Here is a 19,308-nt window from a genome sequence, read left to right as displayed (position 1 = left end):
GGCCTGCCTGAGCCCACAGACAGAGCAAGCGTGGGCATTTAGCCAGGGGACAGACCCCACCAGAAAGCAGAGCACAGCATCACCCTGGAGGCTGCTCTGAACTCAGCAGCTCACAGCAGGGCAAGGAAAGTGTGGGTCTGAAAGGGCAGCCACACACACCCTTGCTCGAAGCTGCACCCCTCACAAGAACAAGACACGGGACCCACCAAATACTCACTGATAGCCACTGGGGAAGTTGAGGGAGAGGCACTCAGTGGAATAGTATTTGGCCCTTAAAAAGATATTCTTTGGAAAACAATAGATGGAACTAGAGGTGATCGTGCTAAGTGAAATAGGAGGAGCTGGACAGGTACTGCGGGGTGTCAACTGTGTGTGGAACAAAGGTGACCAGAGCAAAAAAGGTCACCGGATGGTTTCCTAGGCTTTGTGAGAAACAGTGGGCAGGGGAAGGGCACAGAGCACTGTGGGGGTGTGGAGACTTACACACAGCACACGCGGCACTGTCGTCATACCCCTGCAGTCTCAAGATTTTTCAAATCACTGTTCAATTACTAATTGGAAAATGAAAGTAGGGACTGGGTGGTGGCACACTCGGTACAGTGTGCAAGAAGCCTGGTTCAAACCCGTTTCCTATCTACAGGGGGGAGGTTTCATAAATGGCGGGCCAGTGCTACAGGTGTCTATTTCTCTCAATCTCTATCTCTCCCTTTTCCTTTTGATTTGTTTCTATCTAATAAATAAATATACTTAAAAAGCAAAAATTAAAATAGCATCCTTGAAAAATGCAATATGCCATTGTGCCATTCAGGCCGAAAGGGAGGGGCCCGGAGGTGAGGTGGCCAAGTGAGGCAACTCAGCGAGTGGACGAGGTGTCTTAGAAGTGGACAACAGACAAGAAAGGAAGGAAGGGAGGAAGGAAAGAAGGAAGGATGGAAGGAGCCCAAATGGTGACAATAGAGCTGGTGAGACTCTAAGAACTGGGAAGGGGTGGGGGAAGGGGCGCAAGGGCACTTGGTATGACAGCACAGAGAGTTTGCAGTGGGTGCTGGGAGTCCTGCAAACGTGTGTGAGCACACGCACGCATACACACACACACACACACACACACACACACACACACACACGGAGGGACTGCACACACTGCTGTGAACCAATGCAAAGGAGGAGAAACCCTGCCCAGGCGTTTGTGCTGTGGAGAGCCCGCAAGGACACAACCCTCGGGACATGTAGACACAGGCATGAGTCCCACAGACACACACTCCACTAATACATGCCCCATGGACACTCTTGCACACAGGAACACACCACAGAGCTGAGAGCACAGGACATGCACACACAGGGCCTCAGTGAGGGAGTGGGGAGTGACCACAGATATCCTCTGGCTACTGACCACTGAACCCCAGGACCAGGAGACAGCATGCCTGGTCCAGCCCCCAGCTTAGGCAGAGCCCTCCCACACCCCCAAAAATCCAAACAAACAAACAAAAAAACAAACAAACCCAAAGAAACCAAAACCACAATGGCCTTACTGTAACATGTGTGTTCAACCAGGTACGCCACCACCCAGCCATCCACAATGGCCTTGGGTTGAAGGGGTCACTGGCTTCTCAGCCATCAGTCCTGCTCTGACCCAGTGGTGGCACCTGGGGCAGCACCGCGCTGGCCCCCTAAGGTCACTTCACATCTCTGAGGTCACCCCACATGGCCTCTTGATGGGCTAGTGGCCACATGGGCTCTTTGTGAAGAACAGAGTGAGGGAGGCAGCGTGAACAGTGGAGCACAGCGAGGGCAGGAGGCCACACACCGCTGAAAGGCCACCAGGAGAAGATGAAGCCATCCAGCTGCCAAGTCACATGGCTGGGACAATCAGTGCACAAAGAAAGTGCCATCAAAGTAAACTGAGAAAGAAGTCATGGGAGGGGCTGGATGGCTGCACACCTGGTACAGCATATGTCACCCTGTACAAGGATCTAGGTTCAAGACCCCAGTCCCCACTGCAGGGGAAGCTCACAAGCAGTGAAGCAGTGCTACAGGGGTCTCACCCTCCTGTCCTGATTTCTCTATGTTTCTATCCAAGATAAATAAGATATTTTTTAAAAGACTGAAAAGATGCGGGCCAGGTGGTAGTACACTTGGTTGGGTGCACAAATTACCATGCACAAGGCCCTGGGTTCAACCACCTACTTCACACCTACATGGGGAAAGCTTCACGAACAGCGAAGCAATACTTCAGGTCTCAGTCTGTCTGTCTGTCTATCTTGCCCTCTTCCCCTATCTCCCCACCCTCCTCCCTCCTCCTCATACTTGGGAGTCTAATGTCTTCTCTGCTGCACCATCTCCAGGGCCACCCTCTCAATTTCCTTGTCTCAACACAGTAAATAAATAAATAAATACTTTTTAAAAACATCAGAAGAAAAAGAAGTTTTGGAAGATGCGCTCAGTAGAACACTACTTGGCCATTAAGAAAGGCATCATACTGAGTGAGGTCGGATAGTGGATAACCTCACTCACAGGCAGAAATCAAAAAGCAAGAGTGGCAAGAGGACAAAACCTAGGTTGGGTGGTTGTATTTCACCAAAACAAAGGAGCCTGGGAAGGAGCGCCTGGGCCCTGGTGCATGATAGGGAGAAAGAACGAGGTTCTGGGAGAGAGAGTCTTGCAGACAACTGTTATTAACCCCAATAAGGTGTGGGGTGGGGGCAGGGACAGTGACACTGAGTTGTTCAGGACAAAATGGTGGAACTGAAAGTGGCTACATTTTTTTTTTTTTAAATATCAGAATGAGTGAGAGAGACAGAGAAAGATACTATAGCACTGGAGCTCCCCCTAGTTCTGTGGCCCCTCCCGGGGGTGCAAGGAAGGTGCTTCCCAGGCTAGGCGGGGCCACTCGCCCATCATTTGCTTTTATTCCCTCATGTATTTCCTCACCGCTGGGACATCACTGCTCTGCACCAACTTTCCTAGGTGGGGGGCTGAGGCGGTACACTCCAGCGCTGAGCTTTCCCCAATGCCTGGCGCCCAGGGGCTTGAACCTGTGTCAGACATGGCCAAGCAGACACCACCCCAGATGCGTAAGGGGACGGTCCCAGGCCCCTGGAGAGCCGGCATGGGCTCACAGCCGGCTGATGCTCTGCTATCATTGCTCCGCTTAAACTGGTGCCCTGCTCATTCTGGCTTTCCTGGTGCTGGGCACTGAGTGGAGCGCTCAGGCACGAAAGGCTCTTGCCTGACCACTGTGCTGTCTTCCTGGCCGCTCTTACCCTCACGTTGAAAGGAAGATAAGAGGCAGTGGAGAGAGTGCAGTGAGACTGTTTCTTGGGCCATTAAAACAGAAAACTGCAAAGGTGCTCTAAGCAGCCATCCCAGGAGTGGGCTAGGTGGCGGTGGGGAAGGCAGGTGGTGTTGTAGAGTCCCAGTGAGTACAGGTGGCCTGCAAGCAGCCCTGGGGCCACCCCCCAGTCTCCGCCTCAGCCGAGCTCAGTTCCTCACAAGGCTGACCCTGTGATAAAAATGTCAAATCCCAGTCACCCAACAGGCTTCTCCAAAGTAGAAAACACCATGGAAAATGTTAATACAGGTGGTTTTGTGTTTTCTGAACTACCTTGCTCATTACCAAGAGATAAAAACAAAAGGTTTTCTCCAACAGACTGCCAGAGGCCTTGAAATAGCCCACTGGGTTGAACATGTCCTCTACCATGCGCACAGCCCAGATCTGAGTCCCAGTACCACATGCGAGTACCAAGGCACTAGATGAAACTCCAGAGCTGTCTCTCTTAAACAAACAGTCAGACGTGGCTCCTATCACAAAGACAGACAGACCTTTGCCGATGTTGTACTACATACAGAAATTGCACTCAGTGAGCCACAAATAGCTGTGTTTTTTTTTAATTCCATTCTCTTAACAGCCACATACACCAATAAAATGTACCAAAAGCATACTATTTCCTCTTTTGACTTCTGCTTCTGTGAACTAATAATCACTTCTGAACCTGTCCCTCCGATGTCACCATCCTGGGGACAGACTGGTAGTACCTAGTCTCCCCGCTGCCCCCCACCTCACAGGCAGAGGGGCAGGCTTGTGCCCTTCCTCTGCTCTGTTTGCTTTCTCTCCTCTTCCCTCACTCAGGTTCCTCAGTCAAACTCATTCCACATGACTGCATCAACCTTCCCACTTTCTGCACTCAAGCTAAACGGGTAATACTCACTTAGAATAACTTTTCCAAAGGAACTACAGTTGAACTGTTCTTAAAGAGGAAATACAAAAATAAATAAAAAAAATAAAAAAGGAGGGAGACAGTCCACTCAGTAGGGCACCTGCCTCGCCACCACAGATGGTGGAGCAGTGCTGTGGTTCTCTCTTTTCCCGCTTCCCTCTCCACCTCTGTCCCAAATAAAAAGAATGAAAACATTGGCCCAGGAGAGGTGGACTCTTACATGCTCAAAGCTCTGCACTGCAAAAGAAAAGTAAGAAAAGAAAGTAGGGCCAGGGGCAGGGAACAGGATGTTCAGGCTGGGGAGACCTCAGAGGCCACGTGTTCAGTCCCAGCACCACCTCCTGTCAGAGCTCAGCAGTGCTCCCCCCCCCCCCCCATCATCATATAGACTTTGGGAAATAGAAATGCCTTGCAGTAATAAAGGGTAGATTTCCAGCACTCCGGACAGTGTTTCCATGACAAGGTGCCATCTCTAGCCCAGCACAAGAGGCTATTTAGTTCACAAAACTGCACCCCACCCCCCAATGAGGTACACACTCGAATTCAGTTTGCTGAAAAACAAATCTGAAATCCTTCTTGTGGGAGTTTATAGAAAAAGACATATATTTTCAGCTGACAGACCTTATTAGGATTCCAGAAAGGAAAGATTTTTTTTTCTCATCTGGGAAAGCTTTTATATAAAAGCTATCAATATTTACTCTAAAAGAAAAGAAAGAATGAATGAATGAAAGAATGAAAGAAAGGAAAGAGGAAGGCAGAAGGAGCTGGAGAGAGAGCTTGATACCTCCCCATGGGGTACAGCAACCCAGGTGTGAGCCCTGAGGGCACATGGGAGGGGCTATGGCACCAGGGGAAGCTCTGTCTCCCTCCATCTGGTTCTCTGAGTGGGGAAGGCAGTGGGGGAGGGGGAGAAGGGTGGCCCTGAGTGGTGGCACTGTGCTTGCATAAGGCACTGGCTCTGAGGAGACAAGCACAGGCTCAGAGGTGACATCCTTCACAAAGTCCAGAAGTGTTCTCCCTTCCAGCCAAATCTGCACTGGCCTTGACACACAATTCTTCCTTGCTGAGGAGGCACGGGGAGCTTTGGCAGGTGCCAGCAAGGGAAGGGGGTGGGCATACTCAGGGGACACTGCCATGTGCATTCTGGGGTGGGTGGGGACAGCCCACGGCTGGGGAGTTACCTCTTTATCGAGATAGGACAGCACTGACTCTGTCTCGTTCAGAAGCGCCACACTGCACTTCCCCCTGTCGAGAGAGGAAAAGGGAGTCAGTGTGAGAAGGCCACCCCTGGGGCGGGGTGGTGGGCAGGGGAGACCATGGGGACGCTGACTGTGCCAGCTCCAAACCCGGAGGAGAAGCCAAGTCCTAAGCCACCCCTGCCCTGCACCCCCACACAAGACTCCACCCACCTGTGGGTCCGGAGTCCCACCCAACTGGGGGGCACCAATAGCTCCACCCCCAACCCCTAAGGACCCAGAGGTCCACTGAGGCCCAAGGAGCCTGAGCCATTGTCTGTTTCTCCCTCCCTATGTCTGTGAGGCTGTGGGGCCTGTGAGCTCTCCCTCCCCTCGATGACCCAATACCAGCTCATCCAAGCTCAGAGTGCAAAAGGAGGAAGGAGGAGGGAGGCGGGATCCCCGAGCACAGGGACTACCCCTCACCACTCAAGGGAGGGAGTGTGTGACCAAGGCCAGGAATGGGTTTCACTGGAGGCCGAGGCTCCCACTGTGGACCCTGCAGTGAAGGTGGAATGAGCCAGGCTCCTCACCAGGTCAGCAGTGTGGGCACCCAGGGACATGGCTTCCACGGGTGCTGACTTACCTTCCTGGGGGCAGAGCCTGCACACCCTCCACAGAGCATGGGGAGGGGCAGGGGATGAGCAGTGTGGCCTGGTGGCTGTCACCAGGAACAAGGACACAGAGTCTGCCTGAGGACCAAGGGCTTCAGGCCAAGGTGGACGACAAGCCCCTTCCAGAGCCTCCCACCCACCTGAGTGACAAACAAGCCTGACAGTGCCACCGGCTCACACACATGTGCCTCCATACCAAAATGTCACCTGGTTTTGTCAACAGAGGTCTCCACCTCCCTCTGTGTCACAAAATAGTAGAACAAATAAACCACACAGCTGTCAGAGAGGAGGCTCAAAGACGCATTGTCAGGATGAAGTGCCGTTCACATGGGGACGTCCCCAAAGCAAGGTGAAATGACAAAAGGAAGATTCCAGGGCTGCAAGGTGAAGTACCTCGTTGAGCACGTTACCATGTGCAAGAACCCGGCTCAAGTCCCCAGTACCCGACCTGTAGGAAGGAAGCTTCACAAGCAGTGAAGCAGGTATCTCTCTCTTTCCTCTGTATCTCCCCATTCCCTTTGGATTTCTCTATCCAATAAATAAGTAAAAGCAAAAATCTTAATGAGCAAGTGTTAAAAAAATAAAAAAGGCAGGCGGAGAGTAGATAACATAATGGTTATGTAAACAGACTGTCATGACTGAGGCTCCAAAGTCCCAGGTTCAAGCCCCTGCACCACCATTAAGCCAGAGCTGAATAGTGCTCTGGTTTAAAAAAAAAAAGAGGGGGGGGGGCCACCAGGAGTGGTGGACCCATAACTCTGAGCCCCATAACTCTGGTGGCAAAAAAAGTAAGGTTGAGTCAGAATTATTTTAATTTTATTTATTTATTATTTTTTTTACCAGAGCACTGTTCAGCTCTGGCTTATGGTGGTGCAGGGGATTGAACCTGGGATTTTGGAGACTCAGGCATGAGAGTCTGTTTGCATAACCGTTATATCTACCCTCCGCCCAAGTCAGAATTATTTTAGGGGGAAAATACTGATATGTAATAAATATTTTGGGGCAGGGGCAGATAACATAGTAACTATGCAAAGAGACTCTCATGCCTGAGTCTCCAAAGTCCCAGGTTCAATCCTCCACACTACCATAAGCTGGAGCTGAGCAGTGATGGTGAAAAAAAAAAAAAAGAATATATGTCCAGCTACACCAAGAATTCTTGAAAAAGGCAGCTTGGAAAGAGAGAGTCAGACAGGTTGGTCTGGGGCCTGTTTCAGCTAGCCCCAGCTAGCCCTGGCGTGGAATGCTTCTGAACAGGGAGCCCAACCACTTCTGCCAGCACTCTAGCAATGGCTCATCTGCCATTTGCTTACCACCTCCACCCTGAAAGCAGAGACACAGAGTGATGGCACATGGTACCCCCAGGTCCGCACCAGAGATGGACCCTCACTCACTGCTTCCCACTGGAGACAAACAGCCCATTGAGTGGCTTCCCAGATCTCTCTCCAAGATTTATTCATTCAGTAATGAGAAATGGGAAGGGGAAGAGAAGGGGCCAGGAGATAGTGCAACAGGTTAAGCGCAAGTGCAAGGAATGGCACAAGGATCCCAATTCGAGCCCCTGGCTCCCCACCTGCAGGGGAGTCACTTCACAGGCGGTGAAGCAGGTCTGCAGGTGTCTATCTTTCTCTCCTCTCTGTCTTCCCCTCCTCTCTCCATTTCTCTCTGTCCTATCCAACAATGACAACAACAACAGCAACACCAACAACAACAACAATGGAAGAAAGATGGCTCAGGAACAGTGGGCTCGTAGTGCAGGCACCAAGTCCTGCTGAAAACCCAAGAAGAGAGAGAGAGAGAGAGAGAGAGAGAGGAGCAGAGCATCACTTGAGTACATGTAACATGCCAGTTCGTGAATTCAGAATGTCATGCTTGAGAATCCAACACCATACCCACTATGCTACCTCCCAGATCACCACTTCCAAAGCGTTTTTGGAAAGATGAATCTATTTGTTTATGGTGTGGGGGTCGGCAGCGCATCGCTCTTGCACACTTCGTGACAGGCCTGGACCTCAAGTTTGTACAAGGTCCAGTGCTTCAGCCACTGTACCATTTCCTGGGCAGCGATTTAAAAAGATTTCCAGAGAACTCAGCAGGGACAGGGAGGTGTCACAGCACTGTGGGAAAATCTTCAGTGATGTGTCTGTCTGTCTATGTGAAATGAAAAGGTTGGCCTGGTAGCAGTGGATTCATATAGTCACAGACTGCAGGACCCCACACCCCTCTGGGAGTGGCCAGGGCAGAGCGTGGGGCTTGCTACCTGAGGGCTGACCACCCCTCCCCTCCACTGAAGAAGCTTTTAAACCATCTTCTATAACAACAATGATAAACAATAAGGGCAACAAAAAGGGGAAAAATAGCCTCTGAGAGCAGTGGTTTCGTAGTGCAGGCACCAAGCCCCAGTGATAACCCTGGAGGCAAAAAATAAAATAAAATAAAAATAAACTCATCTTTTGCTTCAGAGGCTACATGTGGCACTTGTCCACTGATGTCCCACCCCAGAGGCTGGTCCCACATGAGGCTCTCAGAGCCACTGGGTTCTCATGCAAGCAGGAGGCAGGCTACCATCCACAGTCTCCCTCACATCATGGACGGGCTGGGGCCCTCACAGGCCCAGCCCTGGAGCCTCTGCAGCATGGCCAGCTTTGGGATGCTCGCTCTTGAGCAGGAGGGGGGTGGGAGGCACCTGCAGAACCACCGCTGCCTGTCAGCTCAACAAGTATGGGCTGTGAGGAGGCTGGGCTCTCTCTCAAATATGGGCAGCAGGTCCCTGGCTGCTACAAGGGACCTTTTTGGGGAGACAAGTGAGTCCTAGAGCACCAGTACAGAGCCTGAAGCTGCAGGATTGGTCCCCAACTGGGCAGTGCTCACTCCAGTAGGAACCTAAGCCCATGGTGAAGCGGGTGCCCCCACAGAGGCCGGGTCTAAGGCATCCTTATCTCTTCCTAAGCCAGGCCCTCACACACCCCATGTGCACGATTTCACTGCTCTAGGCTGTCTTTTTCATTTACAGAGGATACAGAAAGAGAAAGGAAGAAGGAGTAGGGAGGAGAAAGGAAAAGAGAGAGACAGCATAGAATAGAGCTCCCTCCAGGGCACAGTACCTCCCAGGTAGTGCTGGGGTTCAGGCCTGGGCTGTGCACAGAGCAAGGCATGCACACTATTCAGTGAGCTATCTTTCTGGGCCTCAAAGGCATCTTGTCCCCCAACTCTACCTGTCTCACAAAGAAGCGAAGTGGACACTGGAGAGACAGCTTGGCAAGTAGAGCCCAGAATCATGTGAGGCTCCTGGTTCACTCCCAGGGCCCTGGGAACAGCTCAGTGCTCTGGCTTCTCTCCTGTGAGACTTTCTCAGTCTCTCTCTCTCTCTCTCTCTCTCTTTCTCTCTTTCCCCCCCTCCTCTCTCTTCTCTCCTAGGCAGCAGAGGGAAAAAGTACCCCTACACCAATCACTCCATCATCAGGAGACCACCAGTGCACTAAAGACCCTGAAGATGGCCAGCCACATCACATCCTGCTCTCTGAAAGGCACAACCTTCTGTCCTCAGCTATTACCCCTCACATCAATGGCCAGCACTCAGCAAATGCATTCTTCCTTCGGGAGCTTGGCCACATGAAGGCGGGGCAGGGCAAGGCAGCCACGTCAGCAAGACGCCCAGCCAGACCATATTGGGTGGGCACTGGGCCCCTACCTCAGCTGACAGAGGCTCCACCCAGCCCCTGCCTGCACATCAGACGCCCAAGGGGGCTCCCTGCTGCTCTCTCCATTCCAAGGCCCAGCAAGCAGGTGCCAAGCTTCCCGCAGGCCCAGCTCAAGAGCCCGTGTATGTTTACCCCAAGCCCTTCCCATGCCGTGAACAGGCCCCTGTTCTGGCAGACCCTTGTGACGGCCCAGCAACTCCTCAGGCTCAAAGCAGATGCTTCTGTTCCTGCGGCTTCCCTTCAAGTGGCAAATGTACACAGTCCTTCAGGGCTCATTAGTTAGATGTGTCTTTCAGAAAATTACAAAATGTACCTCTGTGCTCCATCTCTGAGCCAAAGTTCTCTCCCCTACATTTCCTGAAATGCCCCCGATAGAGGGCAAGACGGCCGTCCCCATGCTGCAGTGGCACCCTGGTTATGGGTTCCTCTCTCTCTCTCTTTCTCATAAATAAATACTTTTTTGAAGGCAGATGTGGGTTGGGCAGGTGGCTCGGCAGTAGAGTGCAGGCCCTGCAGGCATGAGGTCCCAGGTTCAACCCCCAACACTGAGTGTGCCAGAGTGATGACTTAGTTAGCCCCCTCAAATAAGTATTTCCCCCCAATAAAAGGCAGACGTACCCTGGATGCCAGCACTGGTGGGGGGTAACCAGTGGGTATCTCTGAAATGAGTGGGCATGGCCCTCCTACAGCAGGTCCTCACACTGGGCACAGGGGAGCTGGTGGGAGCAGCTGAAGACACAGGTACTGGGTCCCTCCTGTTGTCCAGGGGTGCCTGGCTTCCCTGCTCTCCCCCCTCCATTCCCTACCCTGAGCTCAGTCCCTGTCCCTCCTCCAGTGCAGCAGACACTCCAACAAGTAGCTTGAGGGCATGGAAGCTGGCTGCCCAGAGATCAGTGGCCATACAGCCTCTGGCTCCCGGGCCCCATGGGGTGGGGTCCTGCCTTACAGCCCACATGTGAGTAGTGTGGGACACCTGAGTGAGGGCCCAGTGGCAATGGGCCTGGGAGGCAGCATGCAGCTGGAGCACAAGCCAACCCAACTGTGGGCCTGGGCTCCATCCTCAGCACCCAAGAGAGCTTCAGGGAGGGGGAGCGGGGCTGTGGTAAGTCTCTCTCTCTCTCTCTCTCTCTCTTTCTCTCTCTTTTTTTTCTCTCTCTCAAATACAGAAATGACCAGGGAAGTAGCTCAGCAGTATCATGCCTGCTGACATCAACCCTGACACTGTGGAAAAAGAAAAAGGAAAGTTTCCATCTCACTGAACCTCAAGAGGAAACAGTCGCAGACCCCCCAAGACCAGGGCTGCTGCCTGGGAAGCAGCTTGGCTCCTCCCGGAGTCTAATGATTTTCGATTTTCTCAGGAAAGCCTTTCAGAAAGTAATTCATACAAGAACCTGTGGGTTTGGTAGATGCTTTAAAGGGAGTTGTTTGGTACCCTGGGAAGTGGTGCAGTGGTGAAAGTATTGGACTTTTAGACACGAGGTCCTGAGGTCAAGCTCTAGCATCCCATGCGTCAGAGTAATATTCAGGTTCCCCCTTTCTCTCTCTCTCAACTCTGAGGATGGGGTTCCTGGGGTGTCCTACCTGATGTGGGTGGCGGGCAGGGACTCATACTGTCTCGACAAGAAGAGCTCCCGGTGCTTGAGCTGATGCTTCTGTTTGTCTGTCAGGTCTGGCTCCACGGTGGTCTCTGACTCCTCCTCCATCTCTTCTGCAGAGAGACCAGAGGCCTGTGAGCATGCAGAGTTGCATGTAGACATGGAGGCACAGACACGGAGAAGACATGGAAACACATAGACACAGAGAAATGGAGATGTGCAGACACACAGAGATGGAGACAGGGAGACACAGACACACTCAAACAACCTGGCCTCCCTTGGCCCCTCTCCAGCTGGCAGCCCCTGCCCTGTGGGCTCACAGGACCCTCGGGACTGCAGCATCACAATGACTCCAGGCACAGGCTCTGCACCCACCTGCAAAGTCCCAGAGCATCACAGGCACACCATCGAGCTGTCCTCATGTCCCCCCCCAGCCTGGGGATGGTGGTGCTGCTCTGCTCTGGCCACCTCCACCCCTTTGTGAACGGGGCTGGTCGGCGGCTGTGTCACCTCTTGGCTTGCTCACCCGGCACCGTCACTTCCCGCTGTGTCCATCTGTCTCTGGATACCAAGTCCTTCGCTCTACTGCTGTGCGGTGCACCCACCCCAACCCATCACCATTTCAGTGGGATGATACTGCCCAGAATGCTCAGGAGGCCACGAGCTACAGACCTTCTGCTGAGGAGCTGAGTCAACACCCAGTGACTCAACCGGCATAAAGTGACAGAGCCAGCAGCCAGAGACTGAATTATCACCTAGTGACTGAACTATCACCTGGAGACTAAGTCAGCACCCAAGACTGAGCCAGCACCCAGACACTGAGCCAGCACCCAGAGACTGAGTCAGCACCCAGAGACTGAATCAGCACCCAGAGACTGAGCCAGCACCCAGAGACTGAGCCAGCACCCAGAGACTGAGTCAGCACCCAGACACTGAGCCAGCACCCAGAGACTGAGTCAGCACCCAGAGACTGAGCCAGCACCCAGAGACTGAGCCAGCACCCAGAGACTGAGCCAGCACCCAGAGACTGAGCCAGCACCCAGAGACTGAGCCAGCACCCAGAGACTGAGTCAGCACCCAAGACTGAGCCAGCACCCAGAGACTGAGCCAGTACCCAGAGACTGAGTCAGCACCCAGAGACTGAGCCAGCACCCAGAGACTGAGTCAGCACCCAAGACTGAGCCAGCACCCAGAGACTGAGCCAGCACCAGAGACTGAGTCAGCACCCAAGACTGAGCCAGCACCCAGAGACTGAGCCAGCACCCAGAGACTGAGTCAGCACCCAGAGACTGAATCAGCACCCAGAGACTGAGCCAGCACCCCGAGACTGAGCCAGCACCCAGAGACTGAGCCAGCACCCAAGACTGAGCCAGCACCCAGAGACTGAGCCAGCACCCCGAGACTGAATCAGCACCCAGAGACTGAATCAGCACCCAGAGACTGAGTCAGCACCCAGAGACTGAAGCAGGTGGAGGCAGCAGGGTAGAACAGCTCCAGTCTGCCCAGGAGGACAAAGCCTTCAAAGAGAAAAGCTGACTGAACAAAATAAGCGTTCAGGGATGACTGAGACTCCAGGGACCTAGCTACATGAGCTTGGCAGTGAGACAAAAGGCCCCCAAAGTGAGTTCATGATTGTGTCATTAGTGAGGAACAGGGACCCCAAACTGAAATAGGAGGGGGGTTTACTCAGGAACACACTGACCAGAAGTCTGCACACTGGGAACTGTGGACATGGCTGGATTCAGAGAAGACCTGGTGAGACCCCCCCACCCTTCTCACAAAACACCCCAAACTATAAAGCTCTTAGAATAAAACAGGGCTATAAATCACTATGACCTGAAACTGGCAGCAGTCTCTTCAGTGTGTGCCCCAAAGTGTAAGAAACTATGAAGTTTCTGGGCCTGAAGGGACAGTGAAGGAAGTGAAGAGACCAAAAGAAAATGTTCGCTGAGCAACTCTGCAGCCCAATCATTAACAGACACCCCTTTTGGCTCCTGTGCTAAATATGGGCCCCAGATCAGATCAATGGGATTTACAGTTAACAATATTTATACACTTTTCCCATGTTTGGGAGCTACTCTCCACCCTGGTCCAGCTTTCTGGTCCTATTTTCAACCCTGACACCATCTCCCCAGACAATACCTTTGGCCTACCTGCATGTTAGCTGTCAGGCTCAGGTAAAAATTAGTAAGGTCATGAGCCCCTTGGGATATACCTAAAATAGACCTACAAGCTTTTTCTAAAATGGAGACCCCAAATCTCATCTGCTATATTCTTCTCACCTTTAAGTTCCTGATTATTAAACAATTTGTTCTGCTTTATATCTTAGCACTTTTTCAGCCACCAAGTTGCAGATGCTACCATGACACCAACCTGACTTCCCTGGGAAGATGATCTCACCAATGTGTCCTGGAACCCCACCTCCTCAGAGCCCTGCCCTACTAGGGAAAGACAGAAACAAGCTGGGGGCCCCATACCTATGGACATCTGATCTTTGACAAAGGTGCCCAGACTATTAAATGGGGAAAGCAGAGTCTCTTCAACAAATGGTGTTGGAAAAAATAGGTTGAAACATGCAGAAGAATGAAACTGAACCACTGTATTTCACCAAATACAAAAGTAAATTCCAAGTGGATCAAGGACTTGGATGTTAGACCACAAACTATCAGATACTTAGAGGAAAATATTGGCAGAATTCTTTTTCTGCATAAATTTTAAAGGCATCTTCAATGAAACTAATCCAAATACAAAGAAGACTAAGGCAAGTATAAACCTATGGGACTACATCAAATTAAAAAGCTTCTGCACAGCAAAAGAAACCAGTACCCAGACCAAGAGACCCCTCACAGAATGGGACAAGATCCTTGCATGCCATATATCAGACAAGAGTTTAATAACCAACATATATAAAAAGCTTGCCAAACTCAACAACAAGACAACAAATAACCCCATCCAAAAATGGGGGGAGGACATGGACAGAATATTCACCACAGAAGAGAGCCAAAAGGCTGAGAAACACATGAAAAAATGCTCTAAGTCTCTGATTATCAGAGAAATGCAAATAAAGACAACAACGAGATACCACTTCACTCCTGTGAGAATGTCATACATCAGAAAAGGTAACAGCAGCAAACGCTGGAGAGGGTGTGGGGTCAAAGACACCCTCCTACACTACTGGTGGGAATGTCAATTGGTCCAACCTCTGTGGAGAACAGTCTGGAGAATTGTCAGAAGGCTAGAAATGGACCTACCCTATGACCCTGGAAGTAACCTAGGTGTTCAACAACAGATGAGTGGCTGAGCAAGTTGTGGTATATATACACAATGGAATACTACTCAGCTGTAAAAAATGGTGACTTCACCATTTTCAGCCGATCTTGGATGGACCTTGAAAAATTCATGTTAAGTGAAATAAGCCAGAAACAGAAGGATAAATATGGGATGATCTCACTCTCAGGCAGAAGTTGAAAAACAAGATCAGAAAAGAAAGCACAAGTAGAACCTGAAATGGAATTGGTGTATCGCGCCAAAGTAAAAGATTCTGGGGTGGGTGGGTGGGGAAAATACAGATCCAAGAAGGATGACAGAGGACCTGGTGGGGGTTGTATTGTTATATGGGAAACTGGGAAATGTTATGCATGTACAAACTATTGTATTTACTGTTGAATGTAAAACATTAATTCCCCAATAAAGAAATTAAAAAAAAAAAAAAAAGAAAAGAAACAAGCTGGGAGTATGGTGCAAAGCACAAGGACCGGCGTAAAGATCCCAGTTTGAGCCCCCAGCTCCCCACCTGGAAGGGGGTTGCTTCACAGGCGGTGAAGCAGGTCTGCAGGTGTCTATCTTTCTCTCCCCCTCTGTCTTCCTCTCTTCTCTCCATTTCTCTCTGTGCTATCCAACAACGATGACAACAATAAAACTATCGCAATAAAACAAGGGCAACAAAAGAGAATAAATAAATATTAAAAAAGATAAAAAAGGAACAATAACAATAATAACAAGGGCAACAAAAATGTGAAAAAATGGCCTCCAGGAGCAGTGGATTCATAGTGCAGGCGCTGAGCCCCTGGTAACGCTGGAGGCCCAAAAAAAAAAAGATAGGAAGCGATTAAAACCCTCTCACATGGGGGCCAGGAAATAGCACGCCGGCAGAGTGCACGCTTTACCCTGCCCAAGGACCTTGTTCAACCCCCCAGCCACCATACAGGAACACCGTGAGGCTTCACAAGCTGCAGTGGGTACTGTGGGGTCTCTCACCTCCCTCTGCCTCTTTCCTTCTCTCTCAGTGTCTCCAATTAAAAACCCTGCTGGCAGCTGCAGAATCAATTAAGCTCCAAATCCCAGCAATACCTCCAGGGCATCACTGGGAGGGCAGAACATCACAGTCCCTCCGATCAGAAACAGAGAGGGCACAGGATCATGCACCCCACTCCTAGACAGGAACCCCAGAAACTGGTGGCCGAAGTCGGCACAGAAACCTGGCATGAGGGCACAAGCAGCTTTACCGCCACCAGCCTACAAGAGTGAAGTCAAGCAGATGGATGCATGGCATGCAAATTCCACCTCAGCAAGAGACCGAGTCCGGGGCAGAAAGCAAATGACATGCCAGCAGCCCTGGAAGCTGGCCAGGGCTGGAGTCCTCTGTGGTCCCATGGGAGTGGCTGGCGGCATGGAAGTTAGCTTGGCACCTGGCAGAGGAGCTCAATGTTGTGGCCCAGGAGGGGGCACAGTGGACAGAGCATCGGGCTAGAAAGCATGAGGTCCTGAGTTCAACCCCCAGCATCGTCTGTGCTGGAGTGCTGCTCTGTTTCTCTCATAAATCAGTAGGTCCTTTTTTTTTTTTTTTTGCCCTCAGGGTTATTGCTGGGGCTCAGTGCCTGCACCATGAATCCACTGCTGCTGGAAGCCTTCCCCCCACCTTTGTTGCCCTTGTTGTTATAGCCCTGTTGTGGTTATTATTGTTGTTGATGTTGTCGTTGTTGGATAGGACAGAGAAAAATGGAGAGAGGAGGGGAAGACAGACAGGGGGAGAGAAAGATAGACACCTGCAGAACTGTTTCATCGCCTGTGAAGGGACTCCCCTGCAGGTGGGGAGCCGGGGGCTCAAACCAGGATCCTTATGCCGGTCCTTGCACTTTGTGCCACGTGCACTTAACCCGCTGCACTACCGCCCGACCCCCAGTAGATCCTTTTTTAAAAAGAACCTGTTCCCACCCACAGAGTGGAAGCTTCATGAGCAGTGAAGCAGGGACACAAGTCAGTCAGTCTCTCTCTCTCTCTCTCTCTTATTCTCACCCTATCTCCTCATTCCCTACCAATATTTTGTCCATTTATCTGATAAATAAAATAGTATTTGAAAGAGCAAAACAGCAGCACACACATGCCCTGGGACACTCCTCAGACTAAAAAAGTGAGTTCTGGGTCAGCAGGTGGCAGAGGAGCTGGGGACACAGGAATGAGTCCATCCCAGGGCTGTGAGAACAGCCCCAGGCACCCCTGGTGCAAACAAGGAAGGAGGGTGTGGGGAGAGCCGACAGTCCTGCAGGGCTCAGAGACAAAAACGTCAGAGCATGGAGAGGCCCAGCGGCGCCAGCTTGCTAATTACCACTCCACTCAACCCGCTTCGGAAAAACACTTGAAAACCAGGAGTGGACAGCCTGGTGGGCAGAAAGCACTTCCTGCCCCCCTGTTCTGCGGCTCCCTCACAGCTGGTGCCGCAGAACACCAGCCTGCATGTCCAAGCCTGCATCCCTCTCCCCCACCCCCTTCCTGCTCCCACTGCAGCCTCCCCCTGCCCTGTACAGCACCCACTGGCTTGACACCAGGCACACAAACTAGGCTCTGACAGTGTCAAGTGGCAGACAGCAAAGTCGACAAGCGGCCCATCCTGTCCAGGAGACAGCTCGGCGGGTGGAACACAGGCCTTGCATGGAAAGGCCCTCAGGTCCATCTCCATACTGTGTGTGCTGGGCTGGAACTCTGGTTTCTCTCTCATACAAAATAAACCTTAAAAAAAAAAAAACAAACAGTGGGCATGAGCATGGTGCACACAGTGAGTGCACATGTTACCATGTCCAAGGACCCAGGTTCAAGCCCTTGATCCCCACATGCAGGGCAGAAGCTTCACGAGTAGTGAAGCAGGTCTGCAGATCTCTCTCTCTCCCTCCCCTCTCAATTTCTCTATGCCCTATCTAATAAAATAGAAAGAAAAAAAAATGGCCACAGGGGGCAGGGGTAGACAGCATAATGGTTATGCAAAGAGACTCTCATGCCTGAAGCTCTTAAGTCTCAGGTTCAATCCCCTACATTACCATAAGCCAGAGCTGAGCAGTGCTCTTGTAAAAAAAAAAAAAAAGGCACAGGAGCAGTGGATTTATAGTGCTGGCACCAAGTCCCAGTGAAGCCTTGGTGGTGATAGGAAAAACAAAACAAAAAAGAAGTGACCCATCTTTGAGACTGACACCAAGAGCACTCTACAGGGAAGAGGCCTGGGGTAGAGGGAGAACAGAGAGGGGGGAAGGGGTCTCAGAGATGTGGGTGCCGGGTCCCCAAGATTCAGGCCCACATAGTAAGATTCCCCCCACTTTTAAAAAAAATTTTATTTATTTATTTATTTATTTATTCCCTTTTGTTGCCCTTGTTTTTTTTTTTATTTTTATTGTTGTAGTTATTATTGATGTCGTTGTTGTGGGATAGGACAGAGAGAAATGGAGAGAGGAGGGGGAAGAGGAAATGGACAGAGAGGGGGAAGAGAAAGACAGACACCTGCAGACCTGCTTCACCGCCTGTGAAGGGACCTGCCTGCAGGTGGGGAGCCAGGGGCTCGAACCGGGATCCTGACGCCGGTCCTTGAGCTTAGCGCCACCTGCGCTTAACCCGCTGCGCTACAGCCCGACTCCCATGGATTCCCCCCACTTTGTGTCCCAAAGCTATACCCACCAAGTGACAGTACTGTCACACATGTGGGGCTCTTGAGAAGAGTCAAAGGCCACTCAGCTCTGGGCCAAGGCCAGCCCCCTAGGGGAGGGGTGACAGATGGCAGTTCAGGAGGGGGTCCTGTCTATGGTTGAGAAATTGCTAAGCTGGCTCTACACACACAGTGGAACTGAGAAGGGTCTTGAACAGCCAAAACCCTGAAGAGGAAAGTTCAGAGCTGAGGACCAGCTACCGCCAAGAGCACATGCCTGTCATGAGGTACCAGGTTCAACCCCCAATAGCGCAAGTGTCAGAATGATGCTCAACTTCCCTCTCCCTCTTACTAATAATGGAATGAGTGAATGTGGAGGGTAGCTTTGATTTCAAGAAGAGCTAGACAGCCACACAGTCAAGAGTGTGTCACTGGGGAGAGAGATGCTCCCACCCATCCTTGTGGAGAAGACAGTGAGTCCAGGCTTGGCCCAGATGCCCCAGGAGTCCAGAGACGTGGCAGACACACAGAAAGGGCCCAGGGCCACACCTCACAGCACAAGCAAACCTGCCAGGGTCTCTCTGTCAGTCTAGAGGCTCTTAGGACAGACCATATAGGGAGACTAAATGTCACCAAATGATGACAATAAAACCATATCATGGAAGGGCAGGGGCAGAGAGCATAATGGTTATGCAAAGAGACTCTCATGCCTGAGGCTCCAAAGTTCCAGGTTCAATTCCTTGCACCACTATAAGCCAGAACTGAGCAATGCTCTGGTAAAAATAAATATAGTAATAACAACAATAATGATAATACCATATCATGGGCACTCAGGAGGTGGTGCAGTGACAAAAGCCCTGGACTCCGGAGCACGAGTTCAACTCCCAGCATTTCATGTGCCAGAGTAATGCTTTGTTTCTCTCTCTGGGAACATGCAGTGTAAACTGTGCATGTCCTCAGAGCAAATCATTCCAAGAAAAAAAGAGGAACCAGTGAGGAAGCATTCATTGGGGTGCTGAGGGAGACAGTTTTGTACTCCTCCCCC

The 19,308-nt window shown here is 51.3% G+C and overlaps 1 protein-coding gene across 4 annotated transcripts in view; it reads right to left on the bottom strand.

The window, feature by feature from the left end:
* The window catches only part of MTA3 (metastasis associated 1 family member 3), an 88,052-nt gene that overhangs the window by 33,667 nt on the left and 35,077 nt on the right, over positions 1-19,308 (bottom strand). For all 4 annotated transcript variants that reach the window (XM_060186938.1, XM_007537255.3, XM_060186939.1 and 1 more), the window contains exons 4-5: positions 11,343-11,469; positions 5,396-5,459 (exon numbers count right to left, since the gene is read on the bottom strand). In XM_060186938.1, the coding sequence (XP_060042921.1) occupies positions 5,396-5,459; positions 11,343-11,469 (191 nt within the window). The remainder of the gene's footprint in view (positions 1-5,395; positions 5,460-11,342; positions 11,470-19,308) is intronic.

The sequence above is a fragment of the Erinaceus europaeus genome, chromosome 3 (genome assembly GCF_950295315.1).
Source record: "Erinaceus europaeus chromosome 3, mEriEur2.1, whole genome shotgun sequence".
Taxonomy (NCBI): domain Eukaryota; kingdom Metazoa; phylum Chordata; class Mammalia; order Eulipotyphla; family Erinaceidae; genus Erinaceus; species Erinaceus europaeus.
The sequence above is the reverse complement of the archived record's forward strand: the minus strand, read 5'-3'. Positions and strand labels throughout refer to the sequence as shown.